This window comes from Microplitis demolitor, chromosome 7, assembly GCF_026212275.2.
Source record: "Microplitis demolitor isolate Queensland-Clemson2020A chromosome 7, iyMicDemo2.1a, whole genome shotgun sequence".
Lineage (NCBI taxonomy): Eukaryota > Metazoa > Arthropoda > Insecta > Hymenoptera > Braconidae > Microplitis > Microplitis demolitor.
This window is the reverse complement of record NC_068551.1, coordinates 5732383-5746437: the sequence shown is the minus strand read 5'-3', so window position 1 is coordinate 5746437 and position 14055 is coordinate 5732383. Positions and strand designations below refer to the sequence as shown.

The window sequence follows — 14055 nt, the reverse complement described above, 5'->3', positions numbered from 1 at the left end:
TATCAATCATCTTTAGCATTATCGGCATTTTCTTGTCTTATTCTCGTATTTTATGACAATCACTGAACCATTTTACATATGTAATCCCTGCACTATTTATTATGCTTATAATCCAATTTGATACAAACCCATTTTTATTCATCACTACTAAATTTTTATTTCACAAATAGTCTTCACTGTATTCCCTCGTTTATTTTTATTCGTATCCGAGGGTGATTTATTTTTTATTATTTTTAATGTTTTTATGAAATACATTATTATAAGAAAAGCGTGGAAATACTTTGAGACACGATGATACGCGTGAAATAAAGAAGCAAACTGTTCTAAGACTGACTAAACTTGAGGGGCATCCCTTGGCCTCGAACAACGATGCATAACTCTATTCATATTATTATCTTGACTAGAGTTTCGATCCACTAAACTCGTCATAAATAGTAATTGTTTTATTATATTAATACTTTTCGAGCTTTTTAATCTTAATCATATGTCAGTTATTTATTTTATTGCCATGTTATTTGTATTGTTTCGCAAATGAGATTAGCTTCGCTACTTTTCAATTGAAGGCTTCAATATTCGATTTTAATCGTAAAAACCGGAAGGGTAAATGGACCCGTAATTTCTTTTTAATTCTTCTACTAAGTAACAATATTATGAGGCGATTTGGGTAATCCTAAATTTCTTATAAAATATTTATTTATTTGAAGTGAGCGTACAAATTTTTCCTAAAAAAAATTTAAGTCTAATTTTTTCAAGTGGCCTATTTTGCCTCACCCAAACTAATTACCCTTTTAATTGATTTCAATAAAGTAAATTTTTAGGTATTAATTTTTAAAAATAATTTAATTAATGATTTGATAGGCCGTTAGTAAAATTTTATTCCACTTCAAGACTTTAATGGCATCGTAAATAAAAAATAATTACTTAGATACTTAAAAAAAATTTTTTTCAAATCTATAAATTGTGATCTAGCATAAATATTTTATTATTCATGTAATTTAATTAAATTAATCATCTTTAATCATTGATAAGTAAAAAAATTTGAGGTTAGAAAATTAAAAAAAAATGACAAATTTTTATGAGAGTAAATATGACAGACATCAGACAAACTTAAAATTATTAATAAATAGAGTAAATAGTTAATAAAATATAGTTTTTAAAAAATGGGCATTTAAAATATTTTTAATTTAATAAGTGCATTTTTTATAAAATTTTTTTTTGCAATTATTTACTCTATTTATTTATAGTTTTAAATTTGTCTGATGTCGCTACATTCATTCCAATGAAAAAAGATTTTATACAATTGTATAAAATTGGATAGAAAAAATGGCCCGATACAATTGTATACAATCGTACATAATTATATTTAATTGTATATGATCGCATATAGTTGTATATATTTTGAATATAATTTGTATATGATTCTATATCATTGTATACAAAATATATACATTTGAATATAATCACATACTGTATTCATATAGATTATATATATATATATATATATATATATATATATATATATATATATATATATTTGCCTTTTTTATAGAATTATATACGATTGTATATAATTGTATATAATTATATAAAAATTTTATATAATTATGCATCACCTCTATCTACAGTATAGAATGATATACAAAATATATACAATTATATACGATTGTATATGATTGTATTGAGAAAAAAAAAAAAAAAAAATTAATATTTTAAACAATTATGAATATGAAATTTTTGTTTTTTGTATCAAGATATACGTGGAAAATACATTATATCTCAAATGCTGAGTGCGATATCCTTTTTGATGTTATTTGCAGGTATATCTTGATTTTGTCACAAATTTCAAATCCAACTCCACCCGTCGTTAAGTAATGTATACAATGAAGTATAATTGTGTACAATTGTATACAATTTGATCAGGTCATTTTTTCTATCCAATTTTATACAATTGTATAAAATATTTTTTCATCCAGACACTCATAAATTTTTTTAATTCTCAAAAATTGACTTGCAGAGGAATTTAAATGGAAGAAATAAAAATAGAGTGGAAAAATATAAAGTATAAATTTTACTGTTTCGGTTAAAATTTTTGATTAGCACGTCATGTTTACTCACTAAATTACCATAGCCCTATATCCCAGAAATTATTCCACTGTAAATCCCACGTATGTCCACTGTTCCTATAAAAATATCCATTCTAATTCCGGGAACGCGATAGAGTAATAAAAGTAAACACGAAAACGCGAGAATGTATAAATAAAAATAAAAAAAAAATATTAATATATTCCAAGAGGACAGTTTGAGAAAACGGGTGTATCTAAGACTAAAACTAAGACTTTAGAATCATGACAAACACAACGAGGCATCCGGGTCATTGTCAAACTATAGTTAGTCGAGAGTCGGAGTTAGTCTCTCGACGATTCCGTGGGAGACCTTATTATGACCTCGACCGATTAATCATTTTATTTGTTTCTAATTCACTCCTTAAAACCATCCATTAATTATCAGCTAATTAATGATAATTTAATTATTTAAATCTTTGTAAAAGTTATTTCCGTATGAAAATTACTTTAAATGTCATGTGCAAAATATTCAGACAACTAAAGTAATTAAAAATTAAAATAACCAGTTTTTCCGTATTTATTTATTTTTTTAATATTGTCATAAAAATATTTTTCCTTGAGAATCACTTTATAAAATCTTATTATCGCACGTGTAATGTGGTTGGTATTAAGGAGACTTAATGAATAAAGAAGACACATAAGAAAACAAACAAGATACAAAAGTTTAACGTGTGGAAACATTGAGCTTCTCCATGGCCGGCTAGTCTAGTGCCAGACTCATTAGGACTTTTGGTAACTATCTTATAATAACGATGACGATAATGAGCGAAAGGAATAGTATATGTACAAAAAAATAGTAGTAATAGAAATAGAAATAGTCATAGAAATAAAAATAATAATAAAAGAAAATGACCCTCGTTCATGAGCTTTCTGTGATATACTTAAGGTTTCTTTCTTGGCAATGAACTAGATCGAAGAATGTCTTTAAGCAAGTGCAAACATTAAGATGCCCTTATGCAAAACTTTTACTGCACTTGGATACTAATCCAGCGTAAGAAAAGTTTTTGTTAAGTCGTTTTTAAATTTAAGATCGGGCTGGGAAAAGTGAGGCCGTTAAAAAAAACTGAATACATATTTTTGATCTTTTGAAATTCCATCAATATTCAAAAAAAAAAATTTGAAACATGGTTGACTCTGTGGATCGACTCCAAAACTTTCTGCTATTTCCGAGCTCAGAGAACTCAAAAATATTATCATTGGTAAATTTTTATCTTTGCGAAGTTAACAAATGATTGGACTGAAAAAAAACATGCGTTTTGCTGAAAAAAAGCAATTTTTTTTGGACGATATTTTTGGAAAAAATCGACTGATCAAAAAAGCTTGTTGAGACTTAGATTCGATCAAATTTTCAAATAAATCATTCAAGTTATGCAACAAAAACAAAATTTTGGATTTTCATTTATTGAATAACTTGTAAGCTACTCGACCGATCGACTCCAAAATCTAATTAGTTCTCAATAAGGCCTTCCGTTTGCTACAAAGCGGGTTCAAATTGGTTGATTCGTTCCAAAAGTATCACCGGACAAAAAAAAGTTACATACACACGAACGTCCATCTGAAAATAGTCAGAATAGCTTCCTACGACTTTTGATAAAAATTCAATTTTCGAAAATTGGACCGAAAGGATTGAATTTCCTTTTTTTTGAAAATTTTTAATTTTTATAGCGGGAAGTTTAAAAATTTTAATTATTAATGAAATAACGGTCATTTTTGAGCAAAATGTGACCGTGTCAAAAAATAAATTGAATGTCACAATTATGTATATAATGACTTTTGGAAATAATTTCGGGACATTTTAAATTGCATAAGAATAATTTTTGTTGAGTAATAAATGAAGATTTAAGAGTTCATTGGACAAAGAAAAATATTTTTAAACACTTTGGGCATCTGATTGTGTCCTCCACTTGATAAAATTTTTTTGCCAGGTCATTGTATTTTGAAGTTTAAAATGCATAAATTGATATATAATTTAATTGTGTAATGAATCTGATAGTTATAAATTGGGCATGCGGCTTATTTGGATGTTCGATTGTAAGTAGGACACTGTTCTTTATATACACGGTTGATGAAAGCACGTGGGTAATTTTTGGATCTTAAAGTGTAAACTTAAGTCTTAGATAATATTAAGTAACTTTTGTTTATTTTTTTGAATACATTAGAATTAAATAAATACTATCTGGGTTACATGCTTAGATATTTTTTTAAATTTATTTATAATTTTATCCATTTAATGATGTCGCTTATTATTTTTATACTTGATTAATGTTTTAATTCTCAGGAATTTTTTTAAAAGCATTTTGATATTTTAATCTTGAAATGATTTATAGTTCTTTCCTTAAATTTGTCCCTTATTATTTTTATATTTAAATATAGTTTCAATTTTTAAATTAGGCTCGAGAAATTTAAATGCATCGGTTTTCATCATTTTTTTATTTAGAATATTTATTTTGAAAAGTTAAAAAAATCTCGTCTTCAATAATTTTTCAAAATTTTCTTTTATTTTAGTTTCAAAAAATACTAAATTACCTCATAGAATTGAAAATTAATTAAAAATTAAAAAACAAATTTTTTATTGAGGGGGGAAACTGGTCTGAGATACAAAAAAAGGAGCAAATTTTTGTGATTTTTTTTTTTTGGAGTATCTTCATAATTAAAATTATTAAAATTTGTGACATTGTTAAGTATTAGTCCAAGAATATTCTGATAAATTTTCTTAAAAAAATACTGAAAAATAAGCCAGTGGCAGAGGGGAGAGACGAGTCACTTAAAAAAGAAGTCTCCATGCCGTAGACAGGATAACTCATGACTGCTTCATCTGAAATCAAAAAACCAAAAAGATTTCTTGAGCACATAAATTTACCTTGGATTTGAACGAGTGAACAAACAAAATATTCATTTTTGAATTTTTGGTAAAGGTGCAATAAAAAAAACTCTGATTTTTGCTAAAAATTGCTCCTTTTGTTTAATTAAAAAATAAATAGTTATTGAAAAAAAAAAATCTTTCGTTCAAATCTAAGATAAACTTATGTACTAAAGAAATCTTTTTGGTTTTTTGATTTCAGATGAGGTTGTCATGAATTAACATGCCTACGGCATGGAGACTTTTTTTGAGGTGACTCGTCTCTCCCCACTACCACTGGCTTATTTTTCAATATTTTTTTATGAAAATTTAGCAGAGTATTCTTGGAATGATGCTTAATAATGTCACAAATTTTAAGAATTTTAATAATGAAGGTACTCTGAAAAAAAAAAATCACAAAAATATCCTCTTTTTTTTTGTATCTCAGACTCCTTCCTCCCCTTAATAATGAATTTTTATTGCTTTAATTAAATATATTGAAAAAAGTGATTGTAAAAAAAACTTAAATAAATTTTCAACGGATAAATAAATTGTAAATTCCTTAACACTAGATATCCTTAGTAGAATTTAATTTAACAAGCGTAGAGCATAATCTTGATATAAAAATAATAAAAATTACCTGAAAAAAAAGCATGAAGCAGACCCATTGGTAATACCGATATTCCTTTCTCTCAGATTCAGGATACAATCTTGAATTATCAACACCTGGGAATGCAACTTCAACGCCGCCTTTTTTCTTATATGCCGATACAATTGTATAAGTGCTGTGAATCCAGCAATAAGTGTTGAGAACATCTTCAGGCAAGTCCTTACTATGTATACAGTCTATCGGATTACCCACGTACTGTCTAGTCGTTACGATAAGTGAGCATGCTATCAGCCCTATCACGGTGAAACGGTAGTGCAATCGAAATACAGAAGTGTCTGTGTGAATATTATTGCTCTTGAGTAGGCTTTTTAAGCCACGAAATATGTCCAACATTTTTTTCAAATTCCCAATGCATTTATTTGTAACAAATATATAAACTGACAGTTAACGATTTTTAATATTTATTTTACAAGTCCGTAATTTTACAAATAATTTGGTCCGTGACAACAGAGTCAAATAATAATAAAATAATTTTTTACGCGCTGTCACTCTTGACGCACGTATTGCTTCTCCAGGACCCATAAAATTCTCTCCAATATTTAGTAACCACAATCGTTGCATTATTTAACTTGTTCTTGATTTTTTTTGTCTTCATCGGATTTTGTTATTTTTTTTTTTTTTTTTTTTTTTTTTGATCGATTTATTTCTTCGATCTTTTGATGGTCAAAATCATCATGCCAATTAATTTTTTAAAATAATTTGCTCTTATTTCAATTAATTGAACGTAGAAAAAATTTTTATCTTCATTTTTTATTAAAAAGAATATTTATTTTTACAAAGAACAAATTTTCCTAGTGAGAAAATATAACGAATTTTTGTATTTTTAAAATTTACAAGGCGGCAATTTATATTTATCCAAAAATAAACAAAATTTTTTTATAAATTTATTTAGTAAATAAAATGTTGACAGTTGATTCATTAAATCTTACGATTAAAATTTCCGAGTATCGTTTATATATTTTTATTAAAAACAATCGTGTGTTTAGGTATGTCACTTATCTATCACTGACACAATATGACATTTTACATACACTAGTATCCGACACGAATGTGTATTGATTTTACAGGTTTTACGAATCCGTTTTTTTACATTTTTTTTTATTTCACAATAAATTTGACAGACTTTTGACAAATTGCCAATGGTCCTGTACCACTCACCGACCTTTTTGTTTTTTTTTTTTTTTCACTAGTTTTCATTCGTTCTCCTCAACATTTAAACGCGTATTTTTTAAAACACCTGTTGATTTATACCTTTCACTTGTGTGTATCTAAATAATAAAAATAATAAATTTGAATGAAACACATCTGTCAATAATTTTACACTACAGTGCTTCAATAAAATTTTCATCTCGCTTTGTTACATTTTTCTTAAATTTTAAAAAATTCTAGAAATAAAATAAAAAAAATTTTTTTAATTAATGGTTATAAAGTTAGCAGACAATTAAAAATTTTTGGATTTTTTTTTCAAGAAATCAATGGCGAAAAAAAAAACCAAAAAAATACACATGTAGAAAATTAAAAAATCTAAATGTGCAATTTTTTAAAATATTTTTTTTTTTATAAATGATAGTTATTAAAAAAATCCAAAAATTATTATAGGTCAGCTAACTTTATAATCATTTTTAATTAATATTATTAATTCCATAAATAAAATTCATGTCATGATGCATTTCCTAAATATTTTTTGACAATTTAAAAAATTAAAATACTTTAATTAATAAAAAAAAAAAAAAAATACAATCATAAATATTATTTTTGAAATCCAAATTTAAATACAAAAATTGAACATGAAAAAATATTTTTCTTTCATATGTATATTTTGTTTTCCCATTGATGTATTTTTTTTAATAAAAAAAAAAAAAAATTGTGAAGAACAAAGTGATTAACACTAAGGAACATCAAAAGTAACAGATGCGTACCAAAGTCAACCGTAATTTTTTTTAAATTTTTTTCCTCCTTTTTTTTGCAACCGTCAAATCCACGGGAGCCTGTAAACCCCCACGTTTGTAGTGTAATTTTGTTTGATGTGCGTTGCATTCTATTTTGGAGTGAGTTAATGTGTACAAATGCTAAAATGGTGCACTTTGGTACCCAGCAAAAAAACGGGAACCGGGGACTTAACTCACATCGGTCGTTTACGCTACTCGTAGTATGACGCGAATGTGTTGACACGGGCTAGGACGGAAATGTGAGTATGACGACGAATAGTGCAGAATTAAAGACGAAGTACAGAAATAGCGCAGATGAGTCTACACCATTTGTCTTATTCACTTATTCACTTTTTTTTTTTTTATATTTTACTTTTTATTCTGTTGTATAACTATTTATTTATTCATATATTTTTATTTTTTGGGGAATAATTTTTTGTTCCATCCGTTTATTCACTTCCACCCACGTTTACGAGGAAACGCGTGCCAACTTGTTGCAATTTTCAGAGGAACAGTAGTGTTAATCATCCAACAAACCTATTAGTCATTGCCATATTCAGCTACTGAATTCTATTAAATTTTCATATTTTATATAAATATATATACATATACTAAATACCATCTGATTCTAATTCTATTAATAAATCTCTAAATTGATCATCAAATTATTTTTGAATAATTAGCATTCATTTGTCACTTTCTCATTTAGATCTTTAATTTTTTTTATTTTTTTTTTTCATGAAAAATTTAATTTGAGTTTAGAAAAAAAAATTTTTTGCTCTAAAATTATTTAAAAATTTTTTGTTCATTAAATGAGAGAAACTTTTGAAAAATAATTTATTTAATTATTGGAGTCAAAATTGTAAAAATTTACAAATAAATAGTTTTAAATTTTTCTGATGTCTGCTACATTTACACTCATCAAAAATGATAAAAAAAATATTCAATAAATATAGTTTGGTAGTTATCAAAACAAACCTTACATTATCTTAATAAAAAATTACAGATTATTATCCAACGGTCCAAACAATCGCAGTGTATAAAATAACATCTAGTTCACGGTGTAATTGAAATTTCATGTGCAATAACAGTAAACGAAAACAAGTATATATATCACAATCAATAAAAAATACTGTCACAACAAAAATTAATCAATCTAGTACAAGTAAAATTAAAATCACAATATCTACGTGCTCTCTTTAATACTCTATCTCATCTTTTTGCTCTTCACCTCATCAATTTGTCAGCACGCGCTGGTAAATCTCCCAACGAATCCAAATAAATGCATCATGACATGAATGAAAATTCATCCGTTTACTACACAACTACTAAAATTATTTCATTTTATCTACTGTCAATACTAAATTCAACTGTCTGTTAAAATAATTTACAAACCTAAAACCTAAATTCATTTATTTGCAATCAATCAATCACCAATAACTCTCTCTATCATTAAGAAAAACAAAAAAAAAAAAAAAAAAAAAAAAGAGACCACCGTTTTTTAATTTTCGTCAATCACAATTATTGAGGTATGCCGGTAAAAAAAAAAAAAAAAAAAAAAAATAATGATAGAACACAAGTTTGATTTAAATTCGTACGCTCATTCACTCGCGCACTATTATTCTCTTTGCACATAATGCTTGCACATGATGTGTCGCTTGTGATGCTCGCGAGTAATTTCTATTCGGTTTTACGCGGAGTCCACGTTTTACTTAACTTGTGTTCGCAAAGCTAAGAAGTAAAGCTTTGCTGAGGAGAAGTCTCAGGGTGTTCCAGGAATAGAATCACCAAACCCGACGGAGTTAACGCAATACAACGGCCTCACGTTGAATCTCACACTCTTATGTTGCCTAGTTATATGCATATAAATATATATAGATATATATCAATGTAAATGTATGTATATACATAAATTTGTGTATAACTATACAAACTATAATACCGGACACACGTCGCGCCACTATCGCGCCAATGTGTGAGACGGTTTAGTTTTATACTTATAATCGAGCATGAGGATGAAGTTAAACAGCTGAGATTTAGACGCGCGTTTAATTATCCTACTACATTTAATTAATCATTTATTTTAATCACTTATATTGACATAAGTACTAGAGATGTAAAGTATACATTGAGGCGTTTAAAAAAAAAACAATTTTTTTTTTTATGGTATCCAAAAATTGAAAGTATACGTGAAAATAAAAATTTTGGTAGCAATCTGAACTCTTAATAATAATATTAAGGTTTGCCTCAATCCATTTTTCTATTTCTCATTTAAATAACATGAGAAAAAAAATTTTTTTTTTTAGAATTTTCTTGCTCACGAACCAATCAACGGATTTTTATGTACGGTGATTATTTTTGTGGGAAATTGAACGATCTAGAAAAAAGTCTCTTATCATTTTTTGATAAATCCAACTGTTCAAAAGTTATTTGAGCTTAAAGTCAAATTTATAGCAAATTTTGAAATCTTTTTACATTTTCGGCGAAACTATCAGTCTTATCACAAAATGTCATAGGAACTTTTTTGTACGTAATTTTATTCCTTACAAATTATTACGAATAAAGTTTTTCGAAATTCCGCATTGTTTTCCAGTTATTTTCATTTTAATGTCAAGCTCTTAAAATCAATTAGAAAACTATTTTTTTTATCAAAAAATGGTAAAACTTTTTTGGTAGAGCTCAATTTCAATATTATATATATATATATATTTTTAAAAAATTATAAATAAATTTTTTTGACGGATTTTTTTCTTAATTAAAATTAATAGCTACTTAAGGAAAAATAATTAACTTTAAAAAAAGTAATTTTAATTGGCTATTATACTATTTAAAAATTTTTAAATTAACTAAGAAATAAAATTTGTAACTTTTAAAATTTAAAAACTATCTTCACCTTGTTCATAAATTCCCAGCCCTTTTATTTGTTCGCCATAAATAAAATCTATTAATTAATTAAAAAAACGAAAGTTTCCCATCATCGAAGCTAATTAAAAATAAATAATAAATTCTAAAAATAATTTATATTATTAATCTTCAGTGATAAAAATAATCAAATTGAAAATCCATTAATTTAAAGCCTTGTATTCACAGCATCCAATACCCAACACACAAACTCACACACACCCTACATATATACAGCACACAAGAGTACACACCGCAAAACTATATCTCTTAGCCAATAAATCAAACTATAATAATTTTTTTTTGTCTCAACCGGCAATACATCAACCAGACATAAAAGTGTGTGCGGTGTGCGCGAGTGTCTGACGTTAGCCTACTCGTAAAGGTTGTAAGTGATGCACACACTCTGTCTGGCGATGTAAATATAATAATATAATAGCCAATCTAATCATCCAGCAGGCTCACATCACTACATAACCAATACAACATATATATACATATATATTCATTGGTTTATATATCACATTATATCGTATCGTCTAATTTGAGTAAAAGAGTTTAGTTTTAAGTCATGTTAAATAAAATTCTCTCTCGTTGCCTGAAAATTAAATCCCAGAATATCTTTATACAGAAAGAGAGAGAGAGAGAGAGAGAGAAAGAGAAAGAAAAAAAGACGATAACCTTCCGGCTTAACATTACGTATTATGTATATCTAATAAACGTCCAACTGTGTGTTCTTTGCAACTATTACTGTATATTATCATCTATGTACATGTTAACTTGTATGTACAACATAGACTACACAACTTTACTATTAGTAAAGTAAAGAGTTAATGTACGCGGCAATCAATACGGTCGGTCCATGTGTGTATGCGATTAAATTGACGATATATGTAATAATATTATGCACGTGGGCATCTAAATTCGTAAATGGATGACTACGTCTACACAACTCATATACATACATTGATGATATAAATGAACATATATGAGTAAAGTTGTGTTGTACAAGGTAAATACCTATGCCATATTACTCTGCACTGATGGTCGTTGCTCTGTTAAATTTATATCCCGATATTTATCAGCTTTCGAAATAGACGCCTCTTGGATTGTAAGACTCGATAACGCGAGTAGAACCTATGGGTGCATTCGTATCATCGCATACTTATTTGACTGACGGAAATAATAATTATTATAATTTAAATAAATAAATATATATGCTGATATGTTTCATTTAGCCGAAAGCAAAAGAGGAAATTAAATTTAATATTTTATTTTTTATTCTATTTTTAGAGAACAAAAAATTTTTTTATATGGGGCCGTTCATAAAACACGTTCGCACTTATAGGGGGAGGGCGTATCGCTTACTGCGACAAGGGGGTCGGGGGGTTTAAGGAAATGTGACATTCGCAGCTCATCGTACAATTTTGCTAATTTTTCTCTCAGTTTAAAAAAAAAATTTTTTTTGTTACGGGGGCTGTCATTTGTGACACAATATTGCGGGGGAGGGATCTAAAAAGGTAAAATTTTGCATGACGTATTTTATGAACGGCCAATTTAGAGGCAAAATGGGCCCGCTAAAAAAAATTATAAAATGTGAGTTTTTTTTTACTTGTTCTACTTTCTTTCTAATTCTCAAATTAGAATACGGTAAGAATATGGCCGTTAAAAAAAAATTAGGGCAAATTCGCCCGCCTGAAAAATAAAAAAAAAATTAATTGCATTTAATTAAAATTATTTTCTAATTACATGGACAAATCTAATCAGCCTTTGATAAATTGAACTTTTATAATAATTATATTAAATTATTTGAATAAATATTTCAGGAGTAATTTTGGATTTAATATTCATTATAAATAATTTTGCGTGGCCTAAATTATTCCATGATATTAGTGTTGGTCCAATGTAAAATTTTAAAAAAAATTCTGTGGATCCATTCTGCCCCTTATGTAATTTATAAAAAAAATTATCGGAACCCATTTTGCCCCTCTTCTCTTATATTGATTTATATAAATACTTAAAAACAATTATCTATCGATATATATTTATAAAATACGTCTTTAAAAATAACAATTTAAGAAAGTAAATATATCATTAAAACGCCGGAAATGTCGCGTAAAATTTTACGAAGTACCATCAAGAATTAAGCTGTGAATTATGTTTTAAAGATCGTATATTAACGTTTTCAAATTCTTCTCTTATTATTTTTATTTTAAACGTTTTAAATTAGAAATAAAATAATTTTTTATTTATTTTCTTAAAGCTAAACTTTTTTAGGACGACCTATAACGTTGTAAAAAAAAAAAAAACAAAATTAACACTAATCTTTTTTTAGATAAACGCTATTTAATCTTTGATTTTTATTTTTATTTCCCCATATACTTTTTATTATTTTTGTTTACATAAGTTAAATTGACACGCGATTTTTTTATTAATCTTCCGTACACGACTCTTCTTTAAACATTTGTATATCGAAACCAATTGCTATGCTGTTTATCCAGCTTTTACGCAATCCCAAATTCAAGTGATCCCTTTTTTTTTTTTATACATTTTTATAAATATAAATATGTACATAATGTTTGTGTACTCAAGAACTCAAAGAAAAATATTTAATATTACGTTATGATAATGATTATTTTTCTTTTTATTTTTGCTTGCAATTATTTATTTTTATTTAAAATAATTTTAATAAGGTAAAAGCCGTAATACCCGCTCACTTTTCATTGGAGTGAGATTAAATCTCTCAATATAAATTAATAAATAAAATTAAAAACCATTTTTTTTTATAGTTATTTTTTGAAGTTTTAAGTATTAGAATTAAATTTTAGTTTTAAGAATAATCTTGATAATTAATTATTATTAATTTTTCAAATAAGGTCCTTGAGTGTACCCATAGTCGCTCACTAAAAATTGTCATGTACCATTACTCGATCAACACATGGCCCTATAGTCGCTCAAAGACAATACCAATTAAACTATCATAAGTTTATTGATTTGGACAAATAATTTATAAATTATATTACTTTATTCTTTCATAATATTAAATTTCATGAATTTTAAAAATATAATTAATAAGATATAGTTATAACAATTATTAAAAAATTTGACGTAACCTAAATTTAATCTAACGAACGAACGTTAAAGTAAAAAATGCCCGGCTATGCGCGATTTTGAAAACAGTCACTTAATTTAAATTTATAATCTATTATAAAATAATTTGATACATGATATTTTAATATATTAAGATTCACAAATAATTATTTATCAATAACAATTTTTTTAGTTGAAATTTTTTTTATAAAAATTATAAGAAATGCATTAAACAGTTAAAGTGAGCGACTAATGCTACTGAGCGGGTAAAGGGGCTTTTACCTTATTTTCGAATTAAAAATAAAACATTTGGCGTTAATTCAATTAAGAGTTTATAAAACAAAGTATATTCAAAAACAATTGTGCAGCCAGGGCCAATTTTAAGATAAATGTCAGTAAATTTGTGCCGTAACCAACCAGCGCAACGGAACGAATTTACGTCTGTTGTTACGTTATTGTTATTATATATTTATATATATATATATATAAATATATATATATAAT

The 14055-nt window shown here is 26.5% G+C and overlaps 1 protein-coding gene across 2 annotated transcripts in view; it reads right to left on the bottom strand.

Moving 5' to 3' along the window:
* The window catches only part of LOC103570102 (innexin shaking-B), a 29490-nt gene that overhangs the window by 10757 nt on the left and 4678 nt on the right, over positions 1-14055 (bottom strand). Inside the window, exon 1 of one of the 2 annotated variants that reach the window (XM_008547709.2) lies at positions 5603-6211. The exons of the other annotated variant lie outside the window; for it this stretch is intronic. Coding sequence (XP_008545931.1) covers positions 5603-5965 — 363 coding nt within the window. The 5' untranslated portion in view covers positions 5966-6211. Of the gene's footprint in view, positions 1-5602; positions 6212-14055 lie in introns of those variants that run through there. 2 annotated transcript variants of the gene reach the window in all.